Source organism: Bos indicus x Bos taurus, chromosome 2, assembly GCF_003369695.1.
Source record: "Bos indicus x Bos taurus breed Angus x Brahman F1 hybrid chromosome 2, Bos_hybrid_MaternalHap_v2.0, whole genome shotgun sequence".
NCBI classification, from domain to species: domain Eukaryota; kingdom Metazoa; phylum Chordata; class Mammalia; order Artiodactyla; family Bovidae; genus Bos; species Bos indicus x Bos taurus.
The window spans coordinates 33,389,070-33,408,903 of NC_040077.1; the positions used below are offsets into that span (position 1 = coordinate 33,389,070).

The following is a 19,834-nucleotide window of genomic DNA, read 5'->3' on the forward strand; positions in this document are numbered from 1 at the left end:
TTGTGCTTCTTCCAGCCCAGCCTTTCTCATGATGTACTCTTACATGTAAGTTGCATATAAGTTGCATATACTCTTGGATATAAGTTAAATAAACAGGGTGACAATATACAGCCTTGAGGTACTCATTTTCCTATTTGGAACCAGTTTGTTGTTCCATGTCCAGTACTAACTAACTGTTGCTTCCTGACCTACAAGTATACTAATATAATCCCTTTGAGATTTGCTTCTGAGCTTAGTAGATCAGTCTCTCCTTAAGGTCTAATTTCACCCCTTTATATAATTGCCACAAATTTATGAAGACTCTAACAAGTGTTCCATGTAATGGTAGAATTTTCACTTTAAATGATAGCATAGCAACTATTCCCAACCCCATATAAACTTTGGTGGTTGTTCCATACAATACTTTTCTTAATTTTTTCCTTTGCTCTTGGATGGTTTCCTTACATACACTATGTAGATATCTGGACTTCTCTTTCTTTGCAACTTCCAAAATTCTGTTCTGCAAATTCAAGTTGCATGGATTTCCCTAAACTCCAAACTTTGTTTCCTCAATTTAGTTCATTGAGCTCTGATAGGGTTCCTACTTCATCCGCTGTGATCTGGAAATTCTTAGATGGTAAGCCAGGGCAATAGAGCTTACCTTGTTTTGGCTCTTCTTTCAGGATACAGTCTCCTGCACTTCTTGTTGTCCAATGTATGAACAGTGTTCTTTTCTACATTTTGCCCAATTATTTAGCTGCTACAAGTGAGAAGTTACACCTGATTCCAGTACTCTTGTCATGAATAGATGGGAAAGCCCAAATGATAGCTTTCACATTATTTAAATTCAGGAAAAAGTTAATTCCTAGTGTACAGATTTGCTATTTTGTGTTCATTTGCCCAGTCATGTTTGACTCTTTGTGACCCCATGGACTGCAGCACTCCAGGCTTCCCTGTTCCTCACCATCTCTCAAAGTTTGCTGTAACATTATAGAATTTGCATGGTAGAATAAATATGTCCACAGATATAGAGACAAGTTTTAAAAATAACTAAAGCAAACTTCTTCCAGAAAAAAAAAAAAAGCAATCTAACTTAGTGTAACTCTAGGGGAAAATATTTCCGCAATATTCAAGGATCAATTAAAATTAGGTTTAGTGAATATAATAAATAATCTAGATAATGTTACTAGTGCATTTGTCAACTAAGAAATGATTTAAAGGTCTAGATATAAAAGAAATTTCATATACTATCTTAGTCTTAAAAAAGCTGTAATGTATAACAACTGGCCTATTTTTAAACCAATGTGTTAAATTATTTATTAATTTGAGTAAAGAAATTATTCTTTGAAACAACCTTACCAAATACCCCATCAAATCTCCACATATATATACATATATTTTCAACAAATTTCTAGGTATATTTTATTTTTTCATAGATTAAAAGGGCTCAGTTGAGTCACTAGCTGTTTTCTACATCAGTTATTGATGAATGCCTTAATACTGCGCATACGAAAAAATTCTTTTTGCAGAAATAGGTGGCCTGTTTTAGGGAACTATCTACCAACACCTTATTCCTCACAGAGAAGACATCTAAACTTATAGTAAGGCTTACAAGTAATCAATAAGATGAGCCAAAATATTAGCCATTTGGATAAAACCTATAATATGGGGTATGTTATCACAAAATTATCTCAGGTGAAATTAATAGTAGACATTTGAATTAAAACTAATTTATAAAACATTATCAGAAAAGCATCTAAATTTTCTGAAGCAATATCCAATTTTCTAACTAAATATGTTTACCTTAGTATATTAAGTACAGTCACTGGTATCAATCCCAATCACTTAGGCTAATGAGTATGAGTATAATTCACCTACTCTGTTCTTAGCTTTTCACGCCACACACACACACACACACACACACACCCCTAGCACAGCCTTAGTATAAATTAGTTAAATATTATTAATTCACTAATTTTAGATTGTCAAACAGCTGTTATTTAAATGTTCATCACCTGTCAGAGTTTATACCAAGCATTTTATATCTATTTTCCTAGTTATTCCTTACACAAAACAGAAAGTTGGGATTATACTGATTATAGAAATGAAGCTATGAGTGTCACTATTTTCATTGGTTTCTGCTGTAAATGACAGTTTCAAGTTAGAGCCCAGTTTTTTTCCTGCCTTCTTCACTAATTCATGCTGCAGAGAAATATTGCTGTTTTAATTAATGACCTCAAAATTTCTGCCTATTAAGATATTGTAGGGCTACATATGATAATACAAGCTAAAATTTGACCAACTTGTAACTATAAAGTCAGATGTTTATTAGGTTTAATGTGACCCAGTTACTAAGATAATACCCAGGATTCCCATAGAAGGCCACATTAAAATAGCATTTATAATGTTGCATTGTGGTCATCAGATCATTAAACTATTTTTGCTAAATTGAGAAAACTTCACATTACTTTCATTGATTTATATTCTACATTATTGAAAAATATGAAGCAAATTATACTGTTTATTTGATCTTGAAATGATTTCATTCTCTGTCAGTTTAAGGATGCCACTTAAGTAGCCCATAATTAGTACTGACTTATTAGTTTAAAGATTCAAGCATTAATGTTTGATACTTAAATAATTTCTAAAGTAGGATTCTTAAGCAGGGCTGCATTAATTCTGTTGGCTTGCATAATTTTGTATGTATGAAATATATGGAGTACTTACTATGTGGTAGGCATTGTTAAAGTTTTAAAATACTGTAAATCCTAAAGTACTTAAAGTAACAGAGACAAGTAATTTTAAGAATACATCAGAATCTGTTCTATACCCTTGCCCATAAGTATACTTCATTCAGTGTTAAGCTGTACACTTGATAGGATTTCAATGGTAGAACATATGTGCTTTGTTCAATATGTGGACTTCCAAAAAAGATCCCAAATTGCTAAAATGTTATGAAACCTGGCTTCAACACAAAAAATGAATCTAAAGTTCATTTTTGTAGAGGGTGGGGATGAAGGGAGGGGTGATTTTCCAGCCAGTGAGCAGCCATGATTGCCATCTTCTATTTGATTCTATTATTGGCTGAATATAGATTGATGTACTTGTCTCCACTGTACCAATGTATAATGCATGAACACAATTACTGGGGTAATTTGAAACAGGATGCCTTTAATCTTCTGCTCAGATCAATCAATTACAATACATAGATTATAGAATGTCCTATGATCTTACACTGAATCCTTAATAGAACTAATCTTAGAACTAAATGGGGTTGGAAAAAAATGTGAAGCCCACGGTGATTGCTCATATGAACACAGACAATTAAACTTTAACCATCATATGTTTAATTATCCAGAATGAATGAACAGAGACCACACTAAAGTTTGTAGAGTAAGAAAGAATGCTCTGGGAAACAGAGAGGTTTTCTCTTGAAGAAGCCACTTTCCCACCTTTTAAGGTGGAATTTCAAGGGTTTCCACACTTAGTAATCTGTGAAAGTTTGTATCAGACTCATAATTAGAGACATCGTGCACTGTTATCTTTTTCATGCCAATATATCTTGTCATATGACAGAAAAATGTGTTTAAACTGCATTTGGAAATGCCCATTTCCCTCTAAAGCAATATTCATTCACTGAATTTACATGTAATTTGAAAAATATATTTACCACACAACCTGGCTCTAACTTAATGTTGTGTTACTATGCCTTTATAGTGTACATGAAACTTTAATTGTGGTGCACACAATGTGTGGTGTACTCATTTATTTCTGGAGCCCTTGATGCATTTTGGGAGGAATACATTTGAGCTTGGGTTTCACTAAGAAGCTAATTAGAAAAAGAAGGTGTTTTAGAAATGGGCAGATAATAGCATTCTGTGTTTCTGTGGACATTCAGTGAAGACAGTAAGGTATTTGAATATATCAGGGACACTCGCCTGAGTTTGCAGTTCTGTTGTCTGTGGCTGAGTGTCGACCAGAGTGCAGTTGCTAATGGCAGAGTTAGGGTCAGAACCATGGATAGCTCCCCACGTTTAGTACCTAAGAGAGGAACTCGTCGTTTCATAAGCTCTGCTGCAGCTAGCGATCAAAAAGATCTGCTTTTACTGAAAACCGGGAGAAAATAAAGCCGTACATAGGAGGAGCGTGCCTATTTATATGCCGAGCGAGGAAACTTTACGGATTCAGGGAAGCTCAAGTTACCATAAGAGCCTAAAGGCTGTCATAGAGTGTTTTATGTTTTGTGTTTTCTTTTTAAGTAAAGCTAATTAACTGGAAAATTCAACATTCCCAGGCAAATGTCTCTGATTTATTTTAGTTACTTTGATATGAAAGATTGATAATTGTTTGTTATTTTTTTTTCTTGGCTCGTGTTTCCTGGAGTAGAAATGAAAAGTTCTGTTTATTTCTTCTTTATTTATTGCAATCCACACGATCACCCTCCTAATTTAACCCTCCTTCTCAGCCCTATGCAGTTCCATTCTCTCTCTCTCTCTCTTTTTTTTCACTTCAGGCTTTAATGTTGGAACTGAAAAAAAACATGAACTCGAGTTATTCAAGGCACAGCAGAGCAGGCTAACGGACTGCAAGAACACCCAAAACTCTATTATGCAACTAGGTGTTTTGATAGGACTTTATCATCAGTAGAAACAAGAGGTTTGTCCGTGTTCTAGTTCAGTAGTGGTGGCAAATTCCATTAAGAGAAAGCGGCGTGGAGAGGACTGACTGTTAGGTTAAAGGAAAGGGAAGGAAGCAAGAAAAAACAGAAAAACAACTTAGAAAACACCATCCCCTGGCATGGCTTGTCATATGATTTCTCAAATCTCCAGGACTATTTGGACAGAAGTGTATGTATACCACGAGATACCACGAGATTCCCGAGTTAGCAGGCTCTGAAAATCAAGAACCCAGAGGGCTAGTCTCTCCCCTGAACCCTTTCCTATCCTATAGGAGATGATTTCTTAGACATGGTGTAAGAGAGCAGAATGGTGTGCCTAGTGTGTTCAGGAGATGAGTGGCACGGGAGGTCACAACAAGGCTGGTAACTCTTAGCCCCACCCACCTTTTGTTCTTTCCCCCTCTTGCCCAGCCTCACGCATTTCAAACTCTTTCCTTGATTTGTACCAGTTGCTTGCACAGTCTTTGGCTTTCCTGTCTTTCTCGCAGCCTCCGAGAGAGACCTAATCAACCCCAAGTCTTGCAACTCCTCAGGGGCTCAAGCAGTGAAACTGGGCATGCTCAGCGGCGGAGCCAGCAGCCTCCAGTCTTTCGGAGGCGCGGCTCAGCGCCGGGTTGGGACAGGAGTGCCAATTCAGCGTAGGCTTCAGCGCCCACCTCCGCCGCCGAGCCCAGGGATCCGAGCTGCTCCCCAAAGCGAAACCTGCACCCTTAAGTGGCTCATCCTCAGTCTTCAACCTCCTGAGCTACCAAAGCTTAGAGCCACCAAAGCTTCACCCAGGAACTGTTTTTTCCCACCTGTCTTTTCTTTACAGCTAAGGGTGTTTTAGCTACTGCGGCGTGAGGAGCTCAGGAATGGGGCCCTGTGGCTGGTGGCCTCAGAGATCACCTTCCCAGTATAGCTGTTTGTCACTGAGTTTTGGAGATTTCTTGGCTGGCTTCCTCTAAAGCACGCTTGAGTAATCCGAGCTGTGGCGGCGCCCAAGCTGCCTGGATAAAGGGAGCGTGTGTGTGTGTGTGTGTGTGTGTGTGTGTGTAGGGGGAGAGGGCGGGGATAGAAACGTCAACCATCCCCCCCGCCCCCCCCCCCCAGCCTCCTTTTCTTTCTCCTCTTCCTGCAAAAGCTGCACAAGTCTCTCATCCCAGCCCCCTTCTTCCCCCACCTCCCACTCCCCCCCGCCCCTCCAGCTATCCTTACAGCTCTGGGCAACCGCCAGGTTAAGCCCATTTGCACTGGGAAATTGACGCTGTTTGGGAGAAGAGAAACAGATCGATTGCCCTTGTGACTCCCCGCCCCCCTCCCCACCCCCACCCCACCGCTCCCTCCTTCCTTCCCTCCCCCGCCACCTCCCCTCACCCCGCCTCCTTCCCTCTCCCCACCCCCAAACCCTCTCACCCGCGGCAGTCCGGTGCGAGGTCCCCTCCAGAAGGTGAGGGGAATGGATTGGACTCCGGTAGGGAAAGCGGGTGTCTAGAAGTGGTGCTAATGGGAAGAGATTTCTGGTTTCAAAAGAGGATGCTCTGCCACAAAGAGCGGCTCGCGCGCTGGCCTGGGCTCTAGCCGAGGAGAGATCCCGGGAGAACTCCGGAGCTCGCGGGGAGCGCTCCTCGGAAGACCGGGGTCAACATGCCTGTTCGCAGGGGGCACGTGGCACCACAAAACACATTTTTGGGGACCATCATACGGAAATTTGAAGGGCAAAGTAAGTTCGTTTGTTCTCTTCTCTCTCGCTCTCTTTTCGCTTTGATAGTGCACTTGGCGTCTGCCGCTTCCAAGCTGAGGAGACTCGGGGCTCCGTCAAGTTTAGAGACTGTGAAACGGAGCCAGGAGGTTCAAATGGCAGCGCAAGTGTTCTCCCCGTGATATTAATTTTGATTTACATTTTAGATTATGGTCTCCATTATAGGAGGCAATTTGATCCTCCTCTCCCACTGCTCCATTATCTGCCTTGCTACTTAATGTCCTACTCTTCTACTATCTTAAAGGGAACGTACTAGTGTAACGGGTTTAAATTTCGTGGCTGTTTTATTGTAGACTTTTTGAAAGTCAGGAGCAGGGCAAAACACACTATTGGAACGAAGGAATGTAAATGATAGCAGCGATGTAAATGTCTAGGCAAGCTGTATTTTACTTCGGTTATATTGCAAGGCTGTGGTGTGACAGGGATGCTTGCTTGCTGCTAGTTTATAGAAGCTAAACTTTGCATCGAATCCATGCAAATCCCAAGCAGGAGAATTTGGGGAAAGCAGTATCTGATCCATGTTGATTCCTGAGGCAAACAGTTCATTATTTGAAGAATATTTGTGTCCCTTTATTACCCCCTTAAATTTCCACTAAAAATTTAAAAATTAAACTGTAGTAAGTAAATCCCACAAAGACTGAATGCAGAGAAATTTAATATTCTCATGTGTACTAATTATAGGGAATAAATTATTGTTATACAAATATATTGATTTTGGATCCTACACTAGTTAATTTATATCTGACGTTTCCTTTAAACTCCATTAACACACATTTACTTTTGTACATTGTGCAGTTATTTTGGTGCTGCATTTAGTGGAGAGAGGATATGGTACCTTGTGTTCAAAAGAAACTTGTATATCCTGCTTCATATTCTATTTGGGAATAGTAAATATAATCTATGATCAAAATTAAGAAGCCCTTTGTATTAAAGTCCCTACTACTACACAAAAATGTGAGGTCACCAAAGTAAAAGTGAAAAGGTAGTTAACATGATATTTACTGTGTGTGTGTAAATATTTTTGTCTTCTGGGTGATATATATTATGAAAAGGTGAACTTTTGCATTATTGAACTGCTAATTACTGTGAAATAGTTTCATGGCTAGTAGTTTCAGGATTTGTTATTTTTAACATGATGTGTGTCATATGCCTTAGAGAGCTAGAGAAAAGCCAAATCCAGGAATAATAACTACTTTAAGAAAGTTATACTCTGAGGGCCAAGGTTGAAGTGAGGAACCTGACAGCTACAGGATGCTTCAGTGTTTGGGCTTTGAAAATATTTACCTTTCAGTTCAATGGCATTCTGGAAATATCAGTGTGCCAGCTGCTTGTCTGAGTGCTCATTAGGACCAAAGAGAGTTATAGGGCTTGAGAACTAAACTATTTGGGAAATGATACTCTCCAAATTTGAAGAAAAGCTTCTTAGTACATTTTGTTAAAACTACTCAGGGGACCATTCATTTCAGTTTTAGGGTGTCTGTGTCCAGGCAGTTAGTGATTTGGGAAGTACCTGCATTTCAGTTTTCCTGTTATGCAACAAATTGTTTCACTGTTTATAAGAATCTTGAGGAAGCTTTGTAAACAGTACCATACTCTCTTCTTATTCCAGATAAGAAATTTATCATCGCAAATGCCAGAGTGCAGAACTGTGCCATCATCTACTGCAATGATGGGTTCTGTGAGATGACTGGTTTCTCCAGGCCAGATGTCATGCAAAAGCCGTGCACCTGTGACTTTCTCCATGGGCCCGAGACCAAGAGGCATGATGTTGCTCAAATTGCCCAGGCGTTGCTGGGGTCAGAGGAGAGGAAAGTGGAAGTCACCTACTACCACAAAAATGGTAAAGTTGATCTATTTAGGATTCCTTGTGTCTTATTCCATTGAAATGAAATTTTGACAGTTGATTACTGAGAGTTCATAGGCAGAGAAACCCCAAATAGTCAGTTGAAGATACATAATTTGTTTATAGTGTTGCAGGAATCAAGGAATGTGGAGACTGTCCTCAGTGGATAGTAGGTACAATTTCATTTTTGAATGAGTACTCTGTACTCTTCAAAAGTGCAGTAACTTAATGTCACTGAAGACAAAATGCCATAAATCAGTCTCACTGTTCCTTAAGGAATAAAGGCTAGTAATTTACTGGTTGTGTTGATATGCATTTGGCTGGAGAGAAATACAGAGTTTTATTTCAAGTAAGGACTTACAGGCAAAGTAAAGTCTTACAGAAAAATGTCTATCTGAAACTAAAACTGTTATAGTTACAGGTATTTCTTAGCTCTTCAGCTTTATTTGATAGGCAACACCTTTTGTTTCTTTTGATGCTTTTTATGCAAGATTAAGGATGACATATAGGAACTTATAAAACTGGTCTAGTAAACCTATGTATATTCAAATAACAGTCTATTCATGTATTCAAGATTTATTCCAAAATAAGAAATGGAGAAAAGGAACTATGATATGTAGAATTATTGGTATTCGTTTTTACAGCTGCAGCAAAACTGGCATCTGAAACTTAAGGTCATACCTCCACTTCAAGGGCACTTCTCCTTTTAGGATTGCTTTGGGAGCATAAGTACATTAGACCTCTAATAGTTCTCAAAGAGATACACATTTAGTGGGCATGCATTCTTTAAATATATTATATATATATATATATATATGAACTTATATGTATAAGTATTCAGATATACCCATTTAAAGTATATACTTTCTCATGTATACACTTAGTGATATCTGACAATTTGAAGCTTAAAGGCAAATAGATTAAAAATGAATGTTATAAGATTTGTTGATATTGCATTATCATTTTTAAATTCTATTGTTAGAAATCAGTGAGGCAGAGGGTTATCTAATCAGATATTTAGGTAACTCTTGAAGTTTATAAATGAGTGATATGTTATAATGACTTATCATTTGGTAAGATACATTCTAACAGGGAAAAGGTTTAGCTCTTCCTCCTATTTTCTTATAATTAAATATTTCATGATAGAAACATACAATTATTAAATTACTAGATTATCCTTAGCATCAATTTGAATGGGTATGAGTAACAAAGTATGACTGGAACAGGTCTGTATAACTTTGGATTAATCTGGAATGAAACCAGTTATATCATTATCAATCAAATAGAGTTTTTTAAAGTTCTCTCTTCCCCGCTACTTTTTAATCAGGAGGGTTGGCATGCTAGAAATAGCCCAATTGCTCTGTTGTCTTGAAAGCATTTCTTGGACAGAAGCTCTCACTACCCAAATGCAGCTCATCTTCTTTGTGTGTGCATGTGATGCCAACAGTTTGGACTTTTGGAATAATTTGAATGTCTTGACATTTTGCCCTTATGAATATCTGTCATGATGTCCCCACTGTCTGTATTGTGGTTACTGTACGGTGTATTGGTCATAATATTTTCTGGTACATTTCAGAATTTTTTCAGCTTACAGAATTTAAGTGTATAATTAATCTGGACTATATAGATAACTATAATTTTCAAATTATATTTTCAGATAGAAAAAGTGTTACTAATAGCTGTAAGTAAAATGGTAATGTTTTGAAGCCTAGTTTATTTTGTACAATGTGACCATATAAAATGGTCTCAAAACAATTTTAAAAAGCATTTTAATGTGGAATCACAAACATGGATGTAAAAATTTCTACAGTGAAGATGCTGGTACATTGACTAATGCAAATCTTTCTATCAGTGATTGCTTGGTTATAATGAATTAAAATATTGTTTTAGACAAGGAGTCTTTATTTGGAAGCTTGTTTAGACATATAAATATCAACTTTTGTTGATAATTTTGATTCTGTTGGCTTCATTTTCACATGTGACTCAGTCTACAAGGACTTGAGTATCTTTAGAATCAATGACAAATGCTGCCTATTTTGCTTTTTTTGATTTGGGGAACATGAGGTGATGGGCCACGCTTTTTTTTTTTCCCCCAAAGAAAAATATTAATTTGAATGACCTTTGTAAATTGAGAAGACACAGTCAGACTTAATTTCTTTGAATGTAATCAACTTGTGTTTTTGCTACTAATACAACTGTCTTGAATAGAATCTTCTGAGTGTATTGGTTTTATTCACATGGCAACTAAAAAATCAGTTAGAGCTTGTGAAGTTCAAATGATTTGAAAGTCTCGTCTCTTAGAGACGTGCCAGCCAGCTCTACATTTATAAAAGTAGGGAAGGACAAGCACTAACATTTTCATTGGTTTGTTTCCGAAAGTTTCCCTAAATCTTTATTATTGAGGTCATTTACTTTTGACAGGTTCTTGGTTTCTTAAGAATATATGGTAAATGCCTCCTTTACTTATTCTTTATTTAGCACTTCACTGGGATATGAATTGTGATGCAGTATGCACAATGAGCAAATTGAACAAAAAGTTGAGATATACTGTTTTCCACTTTTTCCATTCACTCACATTGGAGTAGCAAAAATAAGAGCATAGCCTTATTTCTGAAAGATTGTTTCCCAAAGTGGCCCAGAGGCTCATAAGTAGTTTAAACTTTTGATCTGGGTGATGAGTTCATGTGGATTAGGTGTGCGTGAGCCACATGGTCACCATTGTGAAGCAGTGCTTCCTACCATACTCCTTCCAGTGATTTTTTTTTTAACCAGGTACAACTGGGCTTGCTGTTTACCAGAATATCAGTTTTTATAAACCTGGTTATTTGCAGTAGGAATATTTGACAGCCCTTCCTTTGAGGATTCTATTTTACAGCTTAAGTCATTATTGCATAAATCATTCTTGGCAGCTGTGAAATATTGCTTGAGGTGATAAAGCTGTAAATCTTTTGACATAAAACTCTAATTATACAAAACTATAATTATGCTGAAGCTTACATAAGGACAAGTATGTATTTTAATAGCATAATATGTGCATTTTAAAAATACCTTTTTAGCAAAAGTGATTGAGAAATAGGAAACACTTCAATTATTAACCCATTCATAGTTTGGAGATGATGTTAGTGGTAATGTAACAGAAGAACAATTTAGTTGGTCATCCTTTAAGTTATTGCTCATCTGGTTTGGGGTGTGTCGTGGAACAGAGCTGGCTAGTTGAAGTGCTAAATCATTTCCATCAAATCTACATATGTAATTTTTACCTTAAATTATCAGGCCACTCTAAACATTTGGAAAGATCAAAGTAAATTTCTCCAAAAGAAGTAAAGGTCTTACCTCGGTAGAAAAATAGGACTTGAAATGCATTATTTTTAGAGGTTAGAGTATTTCTGTATTTTTGCCACTATACTTTCAGACATAGTGCAAAGGCAGTTTTTGTTGTTGTTGTTGTTGTTAGCAAATCAGAAATGCCGCTTTCTTTGTTTTGCTTCTAAAGGACTAAATGATGAGAAAGGGCTGAGGGAAGTCTTTTCCTGATCTACACGGGGACCAGATACAGACAGGGCACTAGTCATATTGTGAAAAGTGTGAAAGTCGCTCAGTCATGTCTGACTTTTTGTGACCCCATGGACTGTACCCCGCCAGGCTCCTCTATCCTTGAAATTCTCCAAGCAAGAATACTGGAGTGGGTAGCCATTTCCTTCTTCAGGGGATCTTCCTGACCCAGGGATCAAACTCCCATCTCCTGTGCTGCAGGCAGATTCTTTACTGTCTGAGCCACCAGGGAAGCCCAGTCATATAAAGTTCCAGAGGTATCATTTGATTCAAATCAACTCTAAGAAAGGTTTTGGTTTGGTAACACTGAATCTACCATGTCTAAGAATTATTTGAAAAGACCTTATGGAAAATGCTATGTTGTTAGGAGTAAAAGTGAAGATGCACACTGAGTGCCACCACTCTCCAGGCACCTGAGAAATAGTAGGAGGAGATGCGAAGGATTATCCAACCTTATCTCTACTTTCAGGATGTTTTTATCATAGGGTGACTAAAGTTCATTTCTATCTTCTAAATCTCAAGATGTTTTCTTAAATTATTTTTAAAGAAAAAAAGACTACATAGACTACAAAATGAAGACGCTTTTATATTAATGAAGAAAACAACTTAGGATTAACTACCATTCTTTCTCTATTCCTCAAAGCTAAAATAAACTTGTATATTTCCTCTTATTTTTATTTGTGCATAATACAGACTTATTAAAGAAGCAGTGAAGTTTAGTTAAAATTTTAATAGCTCAGAATAAATTTTATAATAGCTTTATAAAGTTATATTGCATGCCGATATTCAGATCTCTTAATTCCTGAATTGTGTAGTAGAGATAAAGATGGTAGTTTTGAGAGAAAAATTGAAGCATATTTTGTGTGTGTGTAATTCAAGCAACAATAAAGTTTGCCAGGGAGCATCTTGCCTAGAATTTGTTTTGGTGTTCATTTAAATTTTCAGTTTGTACATTTTTCTGTTCTGTCCAATAGTATTTAGTAACAAGAGTAACATAAACTACATTTTTCTTTTATATATCTAAATTTCATTGGGCTTCCCTAGTGGCCCATATGGTAAGGAATCTGCCTGCAATGCAGAAGACCCAGGTTTAATCCCTGGCTTGGGAAGATCCCCTGGAGAAGGGAATGGCTACCCAGTCCAGTGTTCTTGCTTAGGAAATTCTATAGATAGCTAAAGTCCTTGGGGTTGCAAAGAGTATATTTCATACACTCTAGTAGGAGACTCGAGTAGAAGGAGAAGGCAATGGCATCCCACTCCAGTACTCTTGCCTGGAAAATCCCATGGATGGAGGAGCCTGGTAGGCTGCAGTCCATGGGGTCACCAGGAGTCGGACTTCACTTTCACTTTTCACTTTCATACATTGGAGAAGGAAATGGCAACCCACTCCAGTGTTCTTGCCTGGAGAATCCCAGGGACGGTGGAGCCTGATGGGCTGCCGTCTATGGGGTTGCACAGAGTTGGACACGACTGAAGCGACTTAGCAGTAGTTATTTTATAGAATTTAGATTTGATCAATTGTATTTGTTGATAAAATAAGATTTCTCAATACTCCTCCTCATAGTTTGAAAACTTTACTTCATTTTCCAAGTGAAAACAAAATATCCTAAAAATTTGGGTGTGCGATGTTTACCTCTAAGCAGGTTTGGTGCTGAAAAGAAGCTGAATTATCTGCCAGCCTGAGAAATAACTGCTCAGTTACTTTCTCACTCAAGGGGCTTGAGAACAGGGTCAGCTTAGGGCTGTAGGCATATGCTAGATTTAGTGGAAGGAACTAATTTCTCTGGCTTCTATTGGCTTCCAATGTTGTTTTCATTTTTATTTTTTGGCTATAAATAGTCACTAAATCAATTACTGGCAGTCAGTGGCAGAGAGAGTCCTAGAATAATTGATTCACAGGGAAGTAGCGGTTTGGAGTATGAGATGTTAAGACATCAACATTCATTTGGCCATCTAATCTAGAAACCTCAGGGTCATTTTCTGCTGTTTCCTCTCTCTCTTCTCCCTAAACCAATTGTTCACTAATTCCTTTCACTATTTACATTTGAAACATTTCCTAATGACAACCCTACATTCCCATCACTGCCAAGTGCCCTGTTGAAGCCCTCTTCATCCTTCTTCTAGAGGAGAACAGACGCTTCCCTCCCTTTGCAATTCATTCTCCACTATACCAGCAGAGAGCTATTTCTGAAATAAACAGTGATAATTATCAGAGTCAGGCATCCCTGTAAATGAATTTCACATAATAATGAATACAACAATCCTGTAAGATACATGCTCTTATTATCCTTAGGAGAACCCTACACCCCACAGAGATGAACTTAGCAAGTCACACTTAAGTGATGATGCCCAAGCCTTTAAAAACTTTTTCATATTTTCAGCTCAACGTACTCAGGTCATAATTTGGCTTAAAAATCTATCTTAACTCCTTTAAACTTTCACAAATAAAGTTCTGGACTCTTTAATACTTGTTGCCTTCAGAGTTGAATTCACTTGGGTTTTTAAGTAGAGTGTGTTTAGAGAACTAGGTGGATTCCCAGTTCTGACAGTTACTAGGTGAACTCAATCAAGATTACCTTCTTGGTGCCTCAATATCCTTTTCTGTTGTATATTTGGAAATAACATCTACTTTGTTAGGCTGATTGATTGTTTTATATAGAACAAAGTACATGGCATTATTCCTAGTATGGTTTCTTGCCCATAAACTCTGCTTGATAAGTATCAATTAATTGAATCTTGGCAACTTTGTTTTTCTTATAAATCTTATGTTCCCATAATACTTCACTGCTCAAGAGTTTCTCAAAGAAGCCATGCCCTTTTATGTCACCATAGCCTTGTTCACCCTTCAGAAGTCTTCCTTTATCTGTAATAAACAAAGTCCCAATGATTAGATTATCTTTCCCTCAGCTTCTCACCCTAAAGAAACCATTATCATCTTTCCAAAGTCAGATTAAAACAAGTCTTCTGATGCCTCCTTCTGTTTATTCCTGAATCGCTGCAACTCTCCCACCCTTGGTTCTCAACTCCAGTGTAGCACCCAGAATGTGCTACGTGTCATTATATGTCGTTGTTAATTTTGAGCTCATTCAAAGAAAATGCCAAATCTTATTAATTTCTAAGTTCAGAATGTATGGAAAACTGTCTGGTATGAACTATGTGTTCAATTAGCATTCACACAAAGAATGAAGAGAGGATTAGAAATGGAACCATAGAATTGGGGAAACAAGAAACAGATCAACATCAGGAGAGGTTGTGAAAAGTGTAATTAAAGGGAAAGTGTGATGTTTTGATTTTTCTTATCTTCTTAAGAATACTTCTAAAGTGTTAAGAACAATTTTCAACATTGTTATATTAATGGACCTGTTTCTTTGCTTAATAAGCTATTAAATAACCTTCATAGTCTATAGCTATGCTGATAGCTAGAAAAATATTTAGTAAAAATGATAAGCTATTGATCAGGAATTCTCAATAATTAGTAGTAATAATCAATAGTTACCCATGTCACTCACTCACCAGTAAATCAAAATGATGCTTACTAGTGTCTCCAATTATATCTGTATAGCAGCCAAAGTTCTCCTCTAACTTGAATTCATTGCTGTGTTTCACATAGTTCCCGTGGGAACTTACAAGTTAGATAGTACTGGCATTTTAAACCTAGTAGAACATCTCATTCCTCACTGTTTCCTTGAGAATTCTTAATTGACAGTGAAGCTCAATTTCAGGGTCAGTCAATGAGTGTTAAATCTAAAGTTAGCTTATTAAAATATAAATAATAATTATTAATTGTTACTGTCAAATGAACACATTCTCTCTTTACTCTGTGCGACCCTATAGATGGTAACCCACCAGGCTCCCCCGTCCCTGGGATTCTCCAGGCAAGAACACTGGAGTGGCTTGCCATTTCCTTCTCCAATGCATGAAAGTGAAAAGTGAAAGTGAAGTCGCTCAGTCATGTCTAACTCAGCAACCCCATGGACTGCAACCCACCAGGCTCCTCTGTCCGTGGAATTTTCCAGGCAAGAGTACTGGAGTGGGGTGACATCGCCTTCTCCGACTCTGCTGTCTACATTTAGCAAAATTATAGAACCACCAAGAAGCAATAGAATCAGGCAGCAGTAAGACATTAATCACCATAGTGAAGAAATTTGTCCTATTACTGAACAATTAGGAAGGTCAAATTGCCACTTGTCACAGATGGGTTACAAGAAAACCGAGTACCAGCCTTCTATTGCCGTGACTATTTCGTATCGTCCTCTTGCTTCTATAATTTATGTAAAATATCTAATTGGAAAAAACCAAAGCAGTCTTTCTGTGAACAGTTTAAATTAGGACAGAGGCAGCCCCTGTGCCCTTTAGTCTGTTAAATGGACACGTGTGTGTACAAGCTCTCCTGTGTGTGGTTTCCACTGTTGGGTGGAGTGTCTCACACTGCTTTTTACTTCTCTTTATTGATTTACTTCTGTCTATGGTGGATCTCCGTTGCTACATGAGGGCTTTCTCTAGGTGCAAGGAGTGAGGGCTTCTCTCTTCTTGTGGTGTGTGGGCTTCTCATTGCATTGGCTTCTCTTGTTACAGAGCATAGACTCCAGGTGCACGGGCTTCAGTGGTTGCAGCACACGGGCTCAGTAGTTATGATTTGCTGGTTTTAGGGTATCTGGGCTTCAGTACTTGTGGCACGTGGGCTCAGTAGTTGTGACTTGTGGGCTCCAGAGCACAAGCTCAGTAGTTGTGGCACATGGGCTTAGTTTCTCCATGACATGTGGGACCTTACCCAACTGGGGATCAGACCCATGTCCCTTGCATTGTCAGGCGGATTCCTGTCCACTGCATCGCCAAGGAAGTCCTACTTTTTACTTCTAAAAAGGGTAAAATAGCCTGGACTGGCGCTTGGTGAGCAAGAATTTGGAAGAACTGAGAGAGGATTGGGGTGCATTTTGGCACTTAGTTGCACTCAGTTTGTAAAATAATTTCAAACTGAACCACACTGGTGAGCCTGGCAAGGCTGCCCAGGCCACCCTGCTTTTGTTTACCTGATTTTTTCCTCCAGGATGAAGAGTCAGAAAACAGCAGGTGGAATCTCACCATTGCTGGTTTTATTGTCTCCTTTTTTTCTTCCTTCCTGAGAATCATTAGGAGCATTTCTATTGTCATTCATTGTTTTGATAGGACATTAATTCTTATTTGTTGTTTGAAATATTGCTTTTGAGAAACACGTAATAACTGCATGGGTTCAAGACAACTTAAAATGACCTTCTGTCATTAAAAATCTCTTCTCATACTAACCTCTGTGTTCAAAATACCATTTGTATTTCTAATCCATGAAATCTGTATTAATGACTCAAGCTGGTGGGCATGATGAAAAAAATTAAAGTATAAAATTGATGGTGGTTTCATAATCAATTTCTCAAGGATGAAATAAAGAATGAAATCTAGGAAAAAACTAAACAAGGTGCTTATATGTTAAAAAAAAAAAAAAAAAAAAAGGAACACTATTTGTGTTAGAAAAGATCTCATATTGAAATCAGAGCCTAAGTGTTTTGAATATATCCTTAGGGTATAATTAAGATCCCATTAATTCAATAAAATCAATAGTAGAGCCAAACAACATTGTATGTTGTGTGAATAATTTTAATCAGGTTCCGACTTATTTCTCTTAGCTAAATTACTTAAAATTTCTTCTGCTTTTGCTAAAAATTTCTATGGACACCACCCATTTTCTTTAATCATGTTAATCAGTTGATGTTTAGCTGTACATTTATTTTAGTCTTTTATACACAGAGTTGTGCACTCTGGGTTTTAATTTTCCTGGTTGTAGTATATGAACTATCGTCCTTCACCCAATATAGATCTTCTCCCAAAGGATTAATCAAGTTCCATTTCTTTGACTGACTATATAAATTACTTTATCTAATTTTCATGACAGCTCTGGGAGTAGATATCCCATTTTACAGATTAAAATAAAGTTCAGAGTAGAGAACTGATGATCACTGGGCAAAGTGGAGTTGAGATTTAAAATCTAGAATTTTCTATGCTTGCAAACTTTGCTGCCTTCAAATATTTTATACTTTTAAACTTTACCACATCCTACGTGTCCTAATTCTAGTTATTAATTATAGATTCTTACTGGTGGTATGAGGTGTGTATCTGATTAATTTTCACCAAAGGGTGAATGAATGAAGCAAACTTCATCCTGGGCAATTTGTATTTTAAATAGGACCATCATTCAGCATGAATCTTTATCTGGCATATAATTCGATTTCGGTAGGGTGAGGATAGTTATTGTGTGCTTATAATCTTTGCATTGTTATTAATGGTGCTCTTTTTTTGCTCTTAAAAGTGTCTCTGTTTTGGACTGTCAACTTAGGTTTGGGGACATTTGTACTGAAGGACACCCCTCAGCTACTATGTGTCCAGTATTTATCCAGAAGGTCCAGAAAGAAATGTGTGTGGTAGTGTGATTCAGGAGCAGAAGCCCTATTATGTTCTTATCCTCTCTCCTTCGTACAAGGAAGGTTTTATTCTTGGCAAAACTATGCGATTTAATGAAATTTACCAAAATATTTAACAGGGGAATCATAAATTTACTGGCATGAAGAATCCTTGTTTTATTTAAAACATCTCCAGTTTTTTTCATCTTGGGCCAAACGTCAGACTCAGTTCTGCTACACACCCTACTGTCTTATGCCTCCCAGTTCCTCCCAAAGGCTGCCATCCTCTCCTTTATATGATCTCTGAATTTCTCAGCCAACTTGTCTTAACATTTTTTTCCCATTGTCTCTACAAGAACACCTATGAAATTACCTTGTAATAATTTATTTCTATGTCTGTCTCTTCCACTCAGAGTCAAACTGTCTGAAAGCACTTATCAATGCACTTATTTTAAAAAGGGAAAGAAATGGAAGGAGAGCAAAAAAATAAATTTAAAGAACCAAAAAAAATACTTGTTTGCTGATGAAAATGTCAGATAGCACATTCTAGAGAAGTCTCTCTCATTCAACAACCTTTATCTAGATATGAGAAATGTAAAAATTACCAACATATGTTGTTTATTAGTTGAGTGGCTTAATTTGCTGCCATATAGCTTATATTTTATGATACAATTTCTTTTAATACTTAATAACCTGTAGCTTTTTCTAAAAGATAAGACAACTACTCAGGCTTCTTTGGTTCACCTAGAAGGAGAGAGGTGGTCAGGACAGTCCAGATAAATCCTTAATGCCTGCACAGTCAGTTGATTCTGGTGGGGGCAAACACAGGTCAGTAAAAGGGAGAATATGTCTACATATGCTTATAATAATAAATGCAGGTTTGTAAGCCATCCTAGCTCTCTATGCATCTTGTTAGTTGAATATACATGATAAAATATTTATAAAAGCTTCAGTTCGGCTCAGTTCAGTCACTCAGTCACGTCCAACTCTGCAACCACATGGACTGCAGCACACCAGGCTTCCCTGTCCATCACCAACTCCCGAAGCCTACTCAAACTCATATCCATTGAGTCCGTGATGCCATCCAATCATCTCTTCCTCTGTTGTCCCCTTCTCCTCCCGCCTTCAGTCTTTCCAGCAAGAGTTTTTTTCCAAGGAGTTGGTTCTTCGCATCAGGTGGCCAAAGTATTGGAGTTTCAGTTTCAACATCAGTCCTTCAAATCAGTACTGAATAATATCTGCTTACAGTCCAAGGAACACTCAAGAGTCTTCTCCGGCACCACAGTTCAAAAGCATCAATTCTTCAGCGCTCAGCTTTCTTTATAATTAACTCTCACATCCATACATGACTACTGAAAAAACCGTAGCTTTGACTAGATGGACCTTTGTTAACAAAATAATGTCTCTGGTTTTTAATAAGTTGTCTAGTTTGGTCATAGCTTTTCTTCTAAGGAGCAAGCATCTTAATGTCATGGCTGCAGTCACCATCTGCAGTGATTTTGGAGCCCCCCAAAATAAAGTCTCTCAGTGTTTCCATTGTTTCCCCATCTATTTGCCATGAAGTGATGGAACCAGATGCCATCTTAGTTTTCTGAATGTTGAGTTTTAAGCCA

General features: G+C 37.7%; 1 protein-coding gene across 4 annotated transcripts in view; it reads left to right on the forward strand.

Moving 5' to 3' along the window:
• Positions 1–5,821: 5,821 nt before the first annotated feature.
• Positions 5,822–19,834, forward strand: part of KCNH7 (potassium voltage-gated channel subfamily H member 7) — a 531,702-nt gene continuing 517,689 nt past the window's right edge. For 3 of the 4 annotated variants that reach the window (XM_027559164.1, XM_027559174.1, XM_027559183.1), the window contains exons 1-2: positions 5,822–6,359; positions 8,008–8,238. In XM_027559164.1, coding sequence (XP_027414965.1) covers positions 6,284–6,359; positions 8,008–8,238 — 307 coding nt within the window. In that variant the 5' untranslated portion in view covers positions 5,822–6,283. The remainder of the gene's footprint in view (positions 6,360–8,007; positions 8,239–19,834) is intronic. The other variant, XM_027559193.1, reaches the window with a different exon arrangement.